General features: G+C 39.8%; 1 protein-coding gene and 1 long non-coding RNA gene across 6 annotated transcripts in view; one reads left to right on the forward strand and one right to left on the reverse strand.

The window, feature by feature from the left end:
* The window catches only part of SHANK2 (SH3 and multiple ankyrin repeat domains 2), a 279149-nt gene extending 271906 nt beyond the window's left edge, over positions 1–7243 (forward strand). For all 3 annotated transcript variants that reach the window (XM_071762128.1, XM_071762127.1, XM_071762126.1), the window contains one exon: positions 3057–7243. In XM_071762128.1, coding sequence (XP_071618229.1) covers positions 3057–3630 — 574 coding nt within the window. In that variant the 3' untranslated portion in view covers positions 3631–7243. The remainder of the gene's footprint in view (positions 1–3056) is intronic.
* LOC139804673 (uncharacterized) lies at positions 4072–14497 on the reverse strand. 3 transcript variants are annotated; one of them, XR_011729489.1, is made up of 3 exons: positions 10043–13891; positions 8490–8562; positions 4072–6312 (listed from the first exon to the last, which is right to left on the reverse strand). It is a non-coding gene; the product is annotated as an uncharacterized lncRNA (long non-coding RNA). The 3 variants fall into 3 exon arrangements; XR_011729488.1 differs by lacking the exon at positions 10043–13891 and adding an exon at positions 13901–14497 and having other exon boundaries at positions 4072–8562; XR_011729487.1 differs by having other exon boundaries at positions 4072–8562.
* Positions 14498–14989: the final 492 nt, after the last annotated feature.

Consider the following 14989-nt stretch of genomic DNA (forward strand, 5'->3'; position numbering starts at 1 on the left):
ATGATGGAAGAGCTTTGTCAGAAAAGGCAGATCTTTTGTGCACTTGCAGGGTAAGTCTGCTGCCACAGTATATGTCCCTTTTGTTTGTTTGTTTTTATAACATAGGAGGCTCCTAGGAGCTGTTGCAGTGTGCCATCTTTCACTGAGTTGCTTCTGGTGTGAGCAGTAAATTTGAATCCTGCACATTTAATTTAAAATTGAAAAGAATTTCTTGCCTGCAAGCTGTGTTGGTGGCTTTTATACTTAGAGGCATAGGAATCAGATACTGTGATTTTAATGTAAGGCAACATAATGGGCAGTGCCATCAGTGCAGGCTTAACAGCAGCAAATGTTTATAAATTACCACCATATGCTGATTTTAATAGAGCAAATTTTATTTAAAATAATTCTCAGACTTTTCACCTTTTTAAAAAATGAAATTTAGGTTTAGGCAGGTTTAATATGGATTTAATATGCTTAGTGTAAAAGATGATCAAATAAGGCATAAGAAATTGCTCTTCTTATAAATCTGGAAACCCCCCAACACACCAGAGTTCCTGCTCTCCAGCTGGAATGCTCTTCTTCCTTATTGACCAGGATACCAAGCAACCATAAAATACAAGACAGATGATAATTTCAGGGTTGTATCTGCACCCCAGATTGTATTGGAGATGTCATAAATTGCAATTTAGGATGCAGAGGAGTTGGACAAATATGCACGGTCTTTTCCCCTTGGATTACAATTACAGGGCAGCAATCTCTCTAACATAACATGCTTGAGTTGATATGGCAGGTGATAGAAGTGCAAAAAAAGGGAAAAAAATAACCTTGGAATTAAAGACTTTGAATGGGAAGCCTAGAAAAGCAACTGTGGGCTTCAGCAGACTTGCCTGAGCTTCTTGATAGCAGGATGTCTGTGAAAGGAACAAAACAGAGATGATGCAGCAAAAATGAGTTCCAAAGCAGAAGGTGATCCTGGAGCAGCCTGTCAGGGAACAGGAGTCATCTTTCAGCATCCTAGAAGATTCCTCATCCATTTGGTATTGCCACAATGGGTGTGAATACAAACCCATGGTCCCTAGTATTTGCAAGTCAGGAAAGTTAAGTAAAAGGGTACTTTCTTTAAGTAAAAGGAGACATTTCCACATGTTTACAAAACTCATCCCACTCTTCTGGCAATCACTGGGACAGCATTATCCCAGCCTTTTTCTGAGCAGGTCTTTTGTTGCCTTAAAATTGTAGAATGCCTTATTAAAGTGGGTGAGACTCCCAGTGCTCAGTTAAAGTAGGTGAAATAGAATTTAGTAATTTCTTACCATGGACTTTTTATTTGTAAGAATGCTTAGCCCCAGTCCTGTAAGACAATGAGAGCCATTAAGCTCCAAAGAAACCACTGGAAGCACTCAAAACCTTGCCAGTGTTCATTCTTTGTTCCATTACAAAGACCTAAGTGCTAAAAGTATTGGTCCTACTGTGTTTTAAACCAAGTCCCCATCTTTCAGCTCTCAAAAAGACCCCCCAGTTCCCATTGTAATGCAAGGAACAATCTGTGGGAAGTCAGTGGGGTTGCTCCTGTGAATAAGGTGTATGTTCTCCAAAAAGTTATTCTTGGTGCTGTCCTAATGCCATGGTATTGGAGCTTGCTGGGAATGAGGCTCTGTGCTGGCAGCGTGCTCTGGATCTCAGTGCTGGAGGTTACCTGAGGTCTGTGTTTGTTAATTCCCTGCCCAAGCCTGGGTTATCACGTGGGGAGAATGCAGCAAACAAACTCAGGGAACACTGAAGAAGGTCTCCAATCCAGGTTCCTCTGAGAGAAAGGCATTAACTGCCCATTATCTGCAGTCTGGCACTCAGATGCAGAGAGTCTGAGGTAGAAATTTAACTACAGCATCCTCCAGGTTGTCTTCTGGAGTCCATAGCATCCCTTCCATAGTCCATAGTTTATCCCTTCAAGGATAAACAAATCTTTCCTTTGGTCTGGAAGTGCCTGAACTCAGTTGTCTGAAGGGTTTCCTGGTTGTAACACTGAAGCTTCAGGCACCCAAGGGTTCAGTGGAATGTCCTGGAAAGCACATACTGACTGATAAGAGTTTTCTCAGCAGAATGAAGGGCTGTGGAGTTAAGCACTGTATGATATGAGCAGACCTGAACCTGGATCTTCTGCTTCTAAATCTGTTCTGTACCCATCAGACAGAAGCATTCATCTCTTTCAGCCACCCTGTCAGCCTTGGCATCTGGGCCTCCCTCTCAGCAAGTTTCATGCCTGCTTAGTTTTGAATCTGAAGTTTCCTTCAGGCAAAGAGAGAGGTGCTGGTGACTTAACCACAACTACATCACCTCTGGGCATGCACAGTAACAAGGATTTTGTCTTCTTAAGTTTTGTAGTGAAACTGCCAGAGTAGAATTTCTCTGTAGGAGGAAATGGTCACAGAAGTTCTTTTATGAGCCTCAGAAGGACTGCTTCATATTTTAGAGCACAAAAAAAAAAAAAAACAGCTCAACAGCAAAGGAAATAAAGAGGAGCTTGTGGAGCATGTTCTGTGAATGAAAGGGAATAGAAACATACCCTGAAATTCACTGAGTAGATGCACAGACATCCAAAATGCAAGTATTATTCAAATACTTTCCTTAACTATTATTATTATTATGAGCTATGTTGGCTAACACTGTGTGAAACTGGCAGGTTAAAACCAAAATGAAGGATCCCATGCAGCAAAGGGAAGATCAGCTCCTGGCTGCACTTCATGGGGAGCACAGAGTGCCCAGGTGCTCATTCCACTCCGTGTTTCTTATTTAACCACAAATTAATTTGGTGTAGTCTTAAAAAGGAAAAATGTGCTCTGGCAGCTGCTCATAAACAAAAGTTTTGGGTTGTAACCATGGCTTACCATCGGTGACTTTTATGGGAAAGATTTAATGATGCCAACTTAGTACTTTTAACCTGGTTTTACTGCTCATTAACAACTGAAAACATTCAAGCTTCCGAGAGCGCATTTATCACTTGTTGGTGTGGGGAAGCTTCCAGCTGGTGGCTGCTCTCTCTCTCTCTAACCTTCCCTGTCTGTTTACAATTTCAGGAGCACGGAAGTCATGAGTACTGTCTCAGGTACACGAAGTACAACAATCACTTTTACTGTCCGACCTGGAACCAGCCAACCGATCACACTGCAGAGCAGGTCCCCAGACTATGACAGTAGGACCTCAGGAGCAAGACATGCTCCAAGCCCTGTGGTTTCACCAACAGAGATTAATAAAGACATCATGCCTGCTCCTCTGAGTGCTTCTGCTTCAGCTTCATCTCCTTCTCCAACTTTGTCTGATGTATTTAGCCTACCCAGCCAGCCCCCTTCTGGGGACTTGTTTGGCTTGACCACAGGGCGCAGCAGGTCTCCTTCTCCCTCAATATTACAACAGCCAATCTCAAATAAGCCTTTTACAACTAAGCCTGTCCACCTGTGGACTAAACCAGACGTGGCAGATTGGTTGGAAAGTCTAAACTTAGGTGAACATAAAGAAACATTTATGGACAATGAAATAGATGGCACTCATTTACCAAATCTACAAAAGGAAGATCTGATAGACCTTGGAGTGACTAGAGTTGGGCACAGAATGAACATAGAAAGAGCATTGAAACAGCTGCTGGACAGATAAGAATAGCTATTTTTGCCTCACAAACTTCTGTTGATAACTAGAGATGGGCTGGTACTGAAAAACCCCAAATGCCTTGTCTGTCTGCGAGTGCCAGCAAATTTGGGGGGGAGGGGGAAAACAGTTGAATTCCTGGTACTCAGGTACTGCAGACTGAATGCTACACGCCCAAACGTAAATCTAAATATCTTACACCAGTGGGGCCATTTTATTTCAAAGTTGTGGGGAGATATGAGAGAGAGAGAGAAAATTGTTAACTTCAAAAATACTATGTCTTGATGTTGCCCTTGTGCTGGAACCATGACATACCATTTTTCTTTCAATTTAAAACTGCAAGCATCTCATTTTATTTTTTTAATTGAAAAGCTCTATTTTCTCTCCTTGACATTCAGTCTCTGAGCAGGCTTCCTTCCCCAGCCCTTAGTTCAAGGACAGATTCCTCTATTACCATTCCAACCCATTTTTATTAGTAGCAGGGGCATGATACTAAGGTACAGGAGTTCATATTACTGTTTTTTTTACTAGTTTAGCTCTCTGATTTGTTGGCAGTGAAGCTGGTTGTTCTGCTGGAATTAGTTCAAAGGTAACCTTGCTCTGTTTTACCTGGTATTTCTTTATTTCTGCAGTTACACTTAGCACTCTTCCAAGGTGGCAGAACAAGTTCAATACATGCTCCATTGACTTGACCTGTAAGACGATGCAGCTGTTGCATAAAACCCAAGGAGGAAATGCACACTTAAAGGTACAACAAAATGAAGCTAGTTTGAACCTGAGACCCCCCAGTTTTCAACCAGCTAAACTCCTGCTGAGTCGCAGTATGAACTCCACAAAGCCAGTAAAAGATTTTGAGGTTACGTCCAGACCCATCTTTTGGACTTGGCAGTCAGATATTCAAACATGCTGAACCCTGAGAGATGGCATTTAATTCAGTGAGTGGTAAGTGCTGAACTATTTTGAACATCAGGCCAAGAAGGAAGAAAAAAGATAGATGAATGTTCCCATTGCAGTCAGTGGGAAGGTTGCCAGGATTTTAAGCAAGAGAGAAAGAGGGATTTCGGCCTGGTAGCAGAAATGAAACTGTTTCAGCTTGTTAAAAAAAAAAAAAAGGTAAAAGAGGTAATGCCAAGACAGAAAGAGACTTGTAGGGTCTCAGAACGTTCCTGTTCCAAGGGCCAGGAGAATCGGGTTGGTTTCCTTTTTTAGCACTGTTAAAAGGTTTTAGGTTCTTGACAAGGAGAGCAGCCCCAGCAGTGCAGGAGGAGTGGGACACAGCCCCTCGGCCTCCAGCGATTTCTTTGGGCTGCAGGGGAGGTGTCTGTGTCCTGCTGGGCTGGGGAACTGGGGGGTGAAAGAGCTCAAGAGCTTTCCAGGAGACTTCAGTCAGCAGGGGAAAACACAGATTTGGTTAATCTGACTAAATTTTTTTTCCTTTTTTTTTTTTTTTAAAGTTAACAAATCTCTCTCTGCATGTTTGCACTCCCCTTGTAATTAACAGCTCTTAATATCTGTGAGTTTTGTAGGTCTTTATTAACATAATATTCAAGATGTTCAAGGTAGGTGAGTTGTGTCTGGATGGCTTGACTGCCTGCCTACCTTTCAGGTTCTCTTACATTTTACAAGGTACCTGAACTTTCTTTCCTTGATATGGTCCTTGATATGGTCCAGCCTATCTCTAATTTTTTTATTGTGATTATTTTTTGCTCACAAACAAGTGTCTAATTAGGTCTGCAACAGCCCTAGTATGAGTACATAAAGTTTAGCATTTTAAATATCTTTCTTTACTGCAAGTTTAAATAGCTGTACAGATAGTTTATAAGCACAATATTTTAAGAAAATAAGTGGCTGGTCTACTGGGCAGCCTTTGTGCCACTTCAGTGCTAGAAAGTTAAACACAAAAAAAAAAAAAAACAAAAAAAAAAAAAAGAAAAAAAGAAAAAAAAAACTTTTGTGGTTTACTACTATTTCTGTGGAATAATTATAAAGTCTTGACCTTTTTAAAACCAACCTCATTTGGATGCATCTGAACCAGCAGAGCTGTGTTATATTTTCTATCTTTGCTAGAACTTCTACAAAGGAGGATGAGTATTTCTTCAGAAGTGGTTATAGTTACCAACGCATTGGATACTCATAAAAAGCAACTTATTTAGCCTCCTGCCCCCTTCATGGAACAACAAATCTTTTGACTTAACATCTGTTACTACACTCTATTTGTATTTCAAAGTTCCAAGTAACCTTGTAATAAAATCCAAGTATGAAGGTGTTTTACTTTCAGGAGTACTGAATTTTTCCCTAGGTGGTGTAGAAACTGGCAGATTCATGCAGACAGTCGCTCCAGGCAACTTGAGGCCATCAAATACTTTAAGAAGTGTAAAAATGGTAATTTAGCCATCATTGTCTTCCATTTGGTGATACGACAGAATTCAGTAAATAAACCACTAATGCCATGCTCTTTTTTTAATTTCTTTGGGTACAGTTGCTCTTACCTCTATAATATGTGCCAGAAGATGCGTTAGACAAATACGGTAGTAAAAGAAAATGTAGAAGTTGACTTTTAAGCTGCTTTTTAATCACAACCTTCTTGTTGGAATTTATGTTGACCAAGTGCTGATATACGTGGTATATTACAGCTGATGGAAATCCCTTTCTTACACAGGTGTGTTTCTTGCTCCTGTATCTTTTCAGGTACTGAAAGAACAGGTACGGTTAGTAGAGAAGAGGTTTAACACATTAAAGAGCTAATGAAATAGTTTATTTTTACATTGTGTCTTACAAAGTAAAGGTAAGGAGACCTGAAAGGAAACTACTTGCACCAATAAAAAACACCTCTGCCAAGATGAATTGGTCTCTAGCTCTGGGTGATGATTTTGCTACAGAAAGCAATAGTAACAGATACGACGTTGCCTCCGAGTATTTTCAGCAGTTTGAAAATGTCTGGGGCAGGAGAGAAGACCCATTTATTTCCTGCTACTATGATAGTGAAAAACAAGTTGTTAGAGATCTATGAAATACGTTATGATATTCTGGGTTTTAGGATCAACTTTTGTTTATATACTGTAATTTAAATAAATTGCATTTACATGCCTAGTTTCTGTAATATTTGTGTATACAATACCAAAATCCTACAAGATGTAAATTGTGTATAACTGCACAGACTCCTTTCCCTGGGTGTCTGAGAACATTTTAAGTTGAATTCATATATTATAAAATGACTAGATGTGACTGTTGATTTACAGAATTTACATATCACAAAAGTTAATTATTTGTGGTACTTAAGTTAATAAAAAAATAGTGATTTTTTTTTTTTTCTTTTCCTCAGTTCTTAAAAGGCATTACCCAGTTGATCTGGCGATGATTATATGTATGAGCCACAAATATTGATAATTTTCCCATGACATTTTTTCTTTTCTTTTCTAGATATTAATATGTTTCTCGCTATAGTTTGTGTAGCAACTTGTGTTCACGTTCTCTATGTTGCTGTAACTTTTGTGCTTTAATTCCTCTTATTTCGACTGATTAAAAAAAATCAAGCTCCTGTAACTTGCACTTTTCCCCAATCCTTAATACTCTTGTATGGCAACCAAAATTACTGTAAGAAATAAATATAATATTGCACTAAGGTTGTGGTTCTGATTGCAAACAGAGGACACTGTCTGAATTTTTATTAAAAAAAAAATGAAGTTGCCAAAAAACGTGCAATCTGATGTTATTAAAGCATAAAATGCTTTAACAAAATGTAGATAGAATCATGGCAAAATAATTTATTGTTGGGAAAAACACTTTTTGGTTTATTGCTTCTTTTTGTTTAAAGCATTCTTTATGCCCGACATTAGCTCATTTACTGATTTTTCTGGTTCATGTTTGAAATTTGAAAAGTAAAGGTTTTTCAGCCTGAGGTGGATCTGTTTGCCTTAAGGTGGATATTAAATAACCATGGAATGTATTTTTCTCTTGGCTGAGTGTGTGTGGGAATGGATGCTCTCAGCTTGGCACTCCTGCACCTCCAGGCCTCTCAATTGTGGATCTGTTCTGCCATTTATGAGGGCACTGAGAAGTTTGGGGGTGGGGGATGGAGTTTGTGTAGGGCAGAGCAGCTTTACAGAGGAGAAAGGAACCAGTGCTCCCTCTCAAACTTGGTGCATCTTGTGACTCAAAAAAAATATAATAATAAAGTCCCAGTGGGGTGTATTTGTACTGTGAATAAACAAGGCTTAAAATGGAAAAAAAAAAAAAAAATTCACATATTCTTTTGGTTTAATCTTAAAAATTTTGGTTTTCTGTCTTTAAATGGTGATGCAATTAAGAGTATTTTTATTTTCTAAGATATTGGAATAAATGCCTAGAACTGTTGCCATTTGTTTTCATATGTTCCTTAACTATTATTCTCTCCTTGGGTGTTCTAGTTCATCATTTTTGTAGTTACCTATTATTTCTCTCATATTTTTCCAGCAACAATGACTTGGCAGCTTTGTTTTGCTAAAAAATGATAGAAAATAAAACAAAACAGCCTTTTTTTTTTTTTTTTTTTTCAGGTATTGTGGCAATCCAGTGCTAAGCATCTGTCTATCTTAGATAAAGTCAGGTATTTACAGTGCAAAACAAAGAATGCTTTGCAATTGTCAGTGCTTTGTTGGTCAAAGAAATAAGAAGACTGGATCATTGCTGTTGTAGTGTACATTGTATTGATGTGTTATGTTTCATTTTTTTGGTGTTCTGTAATTCTATGGGTTATTTTTTGGTGGTCTTTCATTCCTTTTGTCCAAAACCATGAAAAACCAGTAGCTATGATGGGCCATCACAAACAGCACAATTGTAACAATACTTCAGAATAGGAGGGAATTTTTTATGAAAAGAAAATTACGTGCCTTATAATTTTCAACCTGGATCAACTACGCTGTATTTAACATAAAGAGCTTTATCTTCAAGGTATTCTGGTATCTGAAAAGAAGGAAAAAAAAAAAAAAAAAAAAAAAAAAAGAAGAGGTTGTAATGCTGTTTTGTTTGGCTTAGTTTTTGTTTTTTAAGTCAGAAGTCCATGGCACTGCAGGAAAGAGGATAGAATAACTGATTTACATGTTATTTCAAAACATTTTTTGGCATTATGAAACTGATTTGAAGTACTCCATTCAAATCAGGTGAATGAGGGGGAGGAAATAAACCAAGACTGTTATTTTGGGTTTACTACCATAAATACTTGCTTAGCTATTGGTGTAGTTGACACGTACTGTAATTCACAGACAAGGAACACTAATAAAGAAACCAAGTGGAGTTGATGCTTTTAAGTCTGAAACAAACCGGTTCTGTAGTGCTGACACCTAGTGGCACTTGATGGCCAGAGCCTCAGAGCAATACCAGCTTTTGAAACGTGGTTCTTTTAAACAAATGTCCTTCTTTCTACAAGAAGTCATTTTAGCAATTTTTTTTATTATTATTGTGAGTTGGCCTGAGTATTTAAGTCAGAAAAAAATCCAGGCTGACTGTATAATGACACCAATTATACGCTGATTGAAAAATCTTTCCAAAACTGTGTTTCTCTAGTTTATGTGGTTGTTTTATCAATTTTGTGTTTTGAATGTTAGCATCTCCATATGATCCTTCATCTGCATCAAGCATGTCTTTTTTTAATGAGAATGCAGTTTTTGTCTCCAGTGCTGTAAATCATGGACTGTTTGGAACCATTTTGGAATGTGCAACCTGACGAACAGCAGAGAATTTCAGATCCCAATTGCAAAAAGAGTGCAAGGTATTTTTGGTTAGGAATTCAGAGTAGCTGGGGGTTGATTTCCCAGAGGTACTTGCAGAACTGAGGTTTGGTTTCAAGTAAAATTTAAGTTTTTTTCCTCAGGACTAATGGTAGAAGGAATTGTGCACGTGTGTGTGAGTTCTTGTATGCGTTTCCTGTAAAGGTTCTTGGACTGCATTAGAAATTAATGTACAAACAAGACACCAATGTTGCATGTGCTTACAAATGTATTGGAATAAATGTTGCAGTGTACCATTTTGCTTTGAAAAATCTGAAGAGAATACAATATACAGAAACCTCAGTATGTTTTAATGGGTTATTTGCCACTGGGTTTTTTAAATCTTTTTTTTTTTTTCATTATCCATTTGTCTCTAATCTCTGAGCTTCTTTATATACTGCAAAGCTGCTGAAAGCAACTTCTTGTAACCTGGACTACCTGAAAGTGAAGTTTGGAGGAGAGGAGCCAATCTCCCTGCTCTAAAACCTCTTCTTGAGGGAAGTGGTTCCTCATTACAGAGATGTAAAGAGTTCACAGCTCCCCAAGTGGACACTCAATTGTCCATAAGGAATTTTCAGACCTGATTATGGCTTTTCTTATCAAACCTGTCCACCCCCTAGAAAATACTGAGTGAGAAACCAGTGTGACCATGTCATTCATTCCTCATTTGTTCTGACCTTATTGGTGCATCTTGAGATCTCCTGAAATCTGGTATCAGACCTTTAAAGACCTGTGGGGGTGAAGTCAAGGTGAGAGCTCCAAACCTCTCATTAGAGGAGAACAGACAGAAATGTTGCTGAAACAGAATTTGAAGTGTTGTTTACTTGGTCCACAAGCACTGTTGAAAAAAGAACAAAAATTACTGCTGTCTGAATATCATTGTCAAATTTGAGCTTTGTCCAACTGTGATTAGAATTTTTTTTTATTATTTCAAGCCATGCTGTATCCCCTACTCTCCATTTGCTTTAGCTCTGCAATTTCCTTTCTTTACAAAGCAGTGGATGTTGGTTTTAATGTCTGCAATGTTCTGTAGGTCTCTTTAATTCACCTGTAAGTCTTTACTGTGACCCAGTGCCAGACCACATGCTGCACATGTCTCCTGAGGTGATTTGAGATCTCTAATAATGCTAAATTTCTGTTACAGAGAAGACTTGAAACAAGGGTAGGTGGCTTCTAGATGATACTTTGCCATTTTTAGAAAACAAGTTTTCTTTCAAAGCCAAATCCTCCCCATGCTGTGTGTGTTCAAAGCAGATGGGTCACACACCTTCCCTTTCAGGCTGTCAGTTCTGTATTCACAGGGCTGTTCTCATACCACTTCAGACCCTTTAGTGACAAAGTGACCCCACCTAATACTAAAAGTGACTAATGCCCCACCTAATACTCTGTATTTTAACTCTGTGGTAGTGACCAGGCTGGTTTATTGGCAGGGCAGCTCAGTCTAACACAGCACAGCCCTGACAGAGCAGTGTGATGGAGAGAAGGAAAATTTATTGTACAAAATGCACCGAGCAGAAATTCTCACCGAGTCCACGTGAGTGATCTGTTAGAGGGGATAGAAAGGAAAACTTTGTCTTGATAAATGCACAATGCATAACCCTGAAAAAAAAAGCAAAGCATTTTCAACAAGCAACAAGGACCTATTAATGTGAGTGGGCTGGAGGGTGTTCACAGGAGCTCAGCTGCAATGGGTACAGTGGGGATAGGTGTGGGAAAGAGCTGCTAGAGAGCTGCTGTGAGTGGGGGCATGCAGCAGGCTTTTAAATGATTCTGTCTATTTAACCAAGCAAATAGAAGGCTGAAATGAGATGTCTGCTTTTCCCACTCACATGAGTGGGTGCACAGCCAGGAGAGGGATGTTAACTAAAAAGAACGGCAGTGCTAGAAGAACATTTTACCAATTGGTGATGAATAAATTCAGATCAGAACCTGGGAGAACAAAGTAACTGTGCCAAGAGTGGGGCTGAGGTGCAGTCTCCTACAAGGGAAGATGGAGGAAAGTTCTAGGCCAATGGTTCCTTGCTGGACTGAGGCCTTTGCACTGCATGGTGAGGCCCTTGGTTTGGAGGACTGCAAATTGTTTGGGCACAGGAGAGGTGGCAAAGGCACCCAAGGGTCTCATTCACTGTCAGCAGGGTGGGACAGGGGGACAGGCAGCTAGGAAGCTCAGCTGTCACCACTACATCTGCTACAGGAGGTGATTGATTATATATTTAACATTAAAAATAATAGATTAATAGTGAAGCACTAGAAGAAGCACCAGGATAGAGAAACAAAAGTTAAGAATCTAAGAGATGCAAAGCCTAACACTGGGCTGCAGCTTTAATAAATTCCAGAGGCAAAGGGCCCTGTACTGGCAAAGGTTTGTTAAGGAAAGAGAAAATGCTGCCACCTGCCCAGCAGCACATCCTCCTGTTAGCACAGAAGTGTTGGAGCTGCAACTCATCAGGGATTCAGTTCAAGATTATGCAGCTCAGAGACCCAGCATCTCACCCTGCTCTGGTGGGTGGTCAGTGCCCTACCAGTTGCTCCTCACCTGCTGGTTTCATTTGTCTTCCTGAGTTGTTTGTTGGTTTTTTTGTTGTTTTTTTTTTTAAGAAATAAATAAAACAGCTAAAGACCATCTGCGTGATGATGGCATCACTCACCCTCTGTGCACTGCAGCTGGGAGTGCTTGTGTGTCCTGCAGCACAGCTGACATCCTAGTCTAGATTTTTTTGGTTTCCTGGCTTTTATTTATTACAGACATCAGGTTTTGTATTACCTGAACTAGAGAAACAGATTTAAATTATCCTTGACAGATTTTATTAGATGGACATGACTCTGGTGTCCTCACACTGTCAGGATGAACTGAGGCTGCACTAACCCCTCACCAGGGAAGGGACCCCCCAGGAGGCTGCTACTGGTTTACTTCACATTAAATATTTTTCATGCTTGCTTCCCAACAAAACGTTAAATAGAATTAAAAAAAAATTGATCAGGGCACAATACTTCTGGACACAAATAAAACTGTTTTATACTCAGGAAAAGTATTTGCATTTTAGGTGGCAAGACACAGTGGAATGATGTTACTAGCAAACGAGTCAGTAATTCTATTTTATGAAGTAGAAAACCCAGGCACACAAAGCCCATGCAGCTCCATGTAACTGCTAATTTTAGTAATGCCTGTGAGTGACCAGAGAACTCCCCTGAGCTGAGTTAACCTGGCTGCAGGCCCTCTGAGTCAGCTGTACCATGGCTACAGCCTGGGCACACAGGCCCTCCTCCTGCTCCTCTGCTCAGAGAGAGGGATGCTCTAAGGAGCAGAAGAAATAAGATTACAAGAGTGTGGAGGTAGATGCCACACACACAGAGTAAATGATGTGTAGAGAAACAGCTACAGGAGCTGTCCAGACTAGGAGTTAGCTGTAAAACCCTGCTGCCACTTCTTTTCCTCAAATCCCAATTCAATTATGATTTTTCTTTGTTCATTCCTACCCAGGCCAGAAGGTACACATAGACACGTGCTCCAGCCTATGTTCTGGTGATCTCCATTCAGTTAAGGGTCAGCATTTGCTCTGTCATACACACCAAGCTATTAAAATCAGAGAACAGCCATGTCTACACAGTAGGGCTGGTAAAGGGCAGGATTTAATCAACCATTTCTAATATGCTTAATGTCCTTCAATATAAAGAACATTTTCTTTGTAATGTGGATATTTAACAACTTCAGTGTAAAAACCTCTGAATTTGGATCTGTTTGTAGCTTTCAGCTAGAAAAGCCAAAGGCCAAATCTCACATTTACAGTTTACAGAAGGAAAAGGTTATTCAAGGGCAACTGAGCATAAATGCAACTTTCCAAGCAGGAAATTGGGGAATTTGTTTCCAGATGACAATGGCAATAACACCCAATATTTAGTAGAGAAACCTTATTATAAACTTGGAATAGTACCAGACTATATTTGATTTCTTGCATTGCTAAATGAAGAAAGATTTTGATTGCCTTTTATTTTTATCAGTGCTTTGCTGACTGCTTAGAGGCTTCTTCCACTGTTTGCAAACAGAAGGGAGCCCCAGCCCTGAGAACCTGAGTTAATTAGGATTTTTTTTTCTAGCTGGCATGAATAGATGAATTCAGGGTAAGATGACACATGGATTTATGTTTTACCAGAAATGGCAATGGCACCTGGTGTGCCCTGGAGTAACAGTTGGTCTTGAACTTGAGCATAAAGCTGCTGATGCTTTATCAGGCTGGGATTTGTGCAAGCAAAATTTGACACAGGTGAACACATCTTGCACTAATGGCAACATTAATAATAATATCAGAAGTACTAAAAATGTAAATAAACATGTAATTACCTGGTACCACGTGGGTTAAATGAACATCCATTGCTGAAGGAAATGAAGTGGGTGAGGTAGAGCAGAATGCTCAAGGAGAAGATGGCCAACAGAGCTGAGAGATGATGGCACCTGGGGACAGCACTGCTCCCTCCTCCTGGCTCTCAGCAAGGAAGGCAAGGGTTCATTAGCTGACCTTGTTTATAGAATTCCTTACCTTTGGCTTTCTGCCAGGAAATAGGAGAGCTCCAGTAATGTTTGATGAGAGGAGGAACCTCCCTATGAAAGAGAGCTGCTCCTTGGCTCTGGATCCAGCAGTTAGCAGCTCCCTTTCTTCCTAAGTTCCAGCAAACTGTGATTCCTGTCCAATATTCAACAACAACAAAAAAACCCAAACCTAACAAGATTTAAGATTTTCATAGATTCATAGAATAGATTGGAGGGGACCTCTAGAGATCATCTTGACCAACCCCTGGCCACAGCAGGATGACCTAGGGCAGGCAACACAGGAACACAAGTTTTGAATTGAATTATTTGTATTAAAACATCCCTTGACTCAAATATGGCTGCAAGAAATGCAATTACTGCACAACAGGCAGTGAACAAATGATGAATCAGTGCTACAGCATTTGCAGCCATCTTCTGGAGGAGAAGCATTAGGAAAAAGAAAAATAAATAAATAAATGCAAGGGCCAAGGAACTTCACTTTAGAAGAGAAGGAAAAAGTAACCAGGCTCCCCCATAACATCAATATTCCATAAATATTGGCCAGTATTTGATTAACTGCCATTTGCTGAAACTTTTAAACACTCTCTTTGCTATCTGGGGAAAAAAAAAATATGGACCTTCCCATTCCTCCCCACCCTGGCTTACTGGAAATGCAAATATCCTGCATAGCCACGGGTTTCTTAGCAGAAAACATTTAGTGGCAGATTAACTAAAGCTGAGTTACTCTGCTCACATGAGTAAAATATGCAACATGACAACAGCCAGCTCCTTGGCCTCATTCATGCAGCAATTCACACTGAACTTGAACACTCATTAATTACTCTCTAGGGCTATCAAATTACCAGTGACTCCTCTTAAGAGTGCCACCCTGTGAGCTTCACATTTTGAGCATTAATTTACCAATTGAGCATTTTTATTAAAACTCACAAAGAATGTGAGTTTTTAGCACAGAGAAATGAGGGAGGTGAAGGGTGGATGTGGCATCAGATTTGCTTCTGCCTCGGTGCCTCCAGCACAAGCTCCTCCTGCTTCCCAGCCTGGTGTCTCAGCACAGATGCCACTGAGGCAACCATAAAGC

The sequence above is a fragment of the Heliangelus exortis genome, chromosome 18 (assembly GCF_036169615.1).
Source record: "Heliangelus exortis chromosome 18, bHelExo1.hap1, whole genome shotgun sequence".
NCBI classification, from domain to species: domain Eukaryota; kingdom Metazoa; phylum Chordata; class Aves; order Apodiformes; family Trochilidae; genus Heliangelus; species Heliangelus exortis.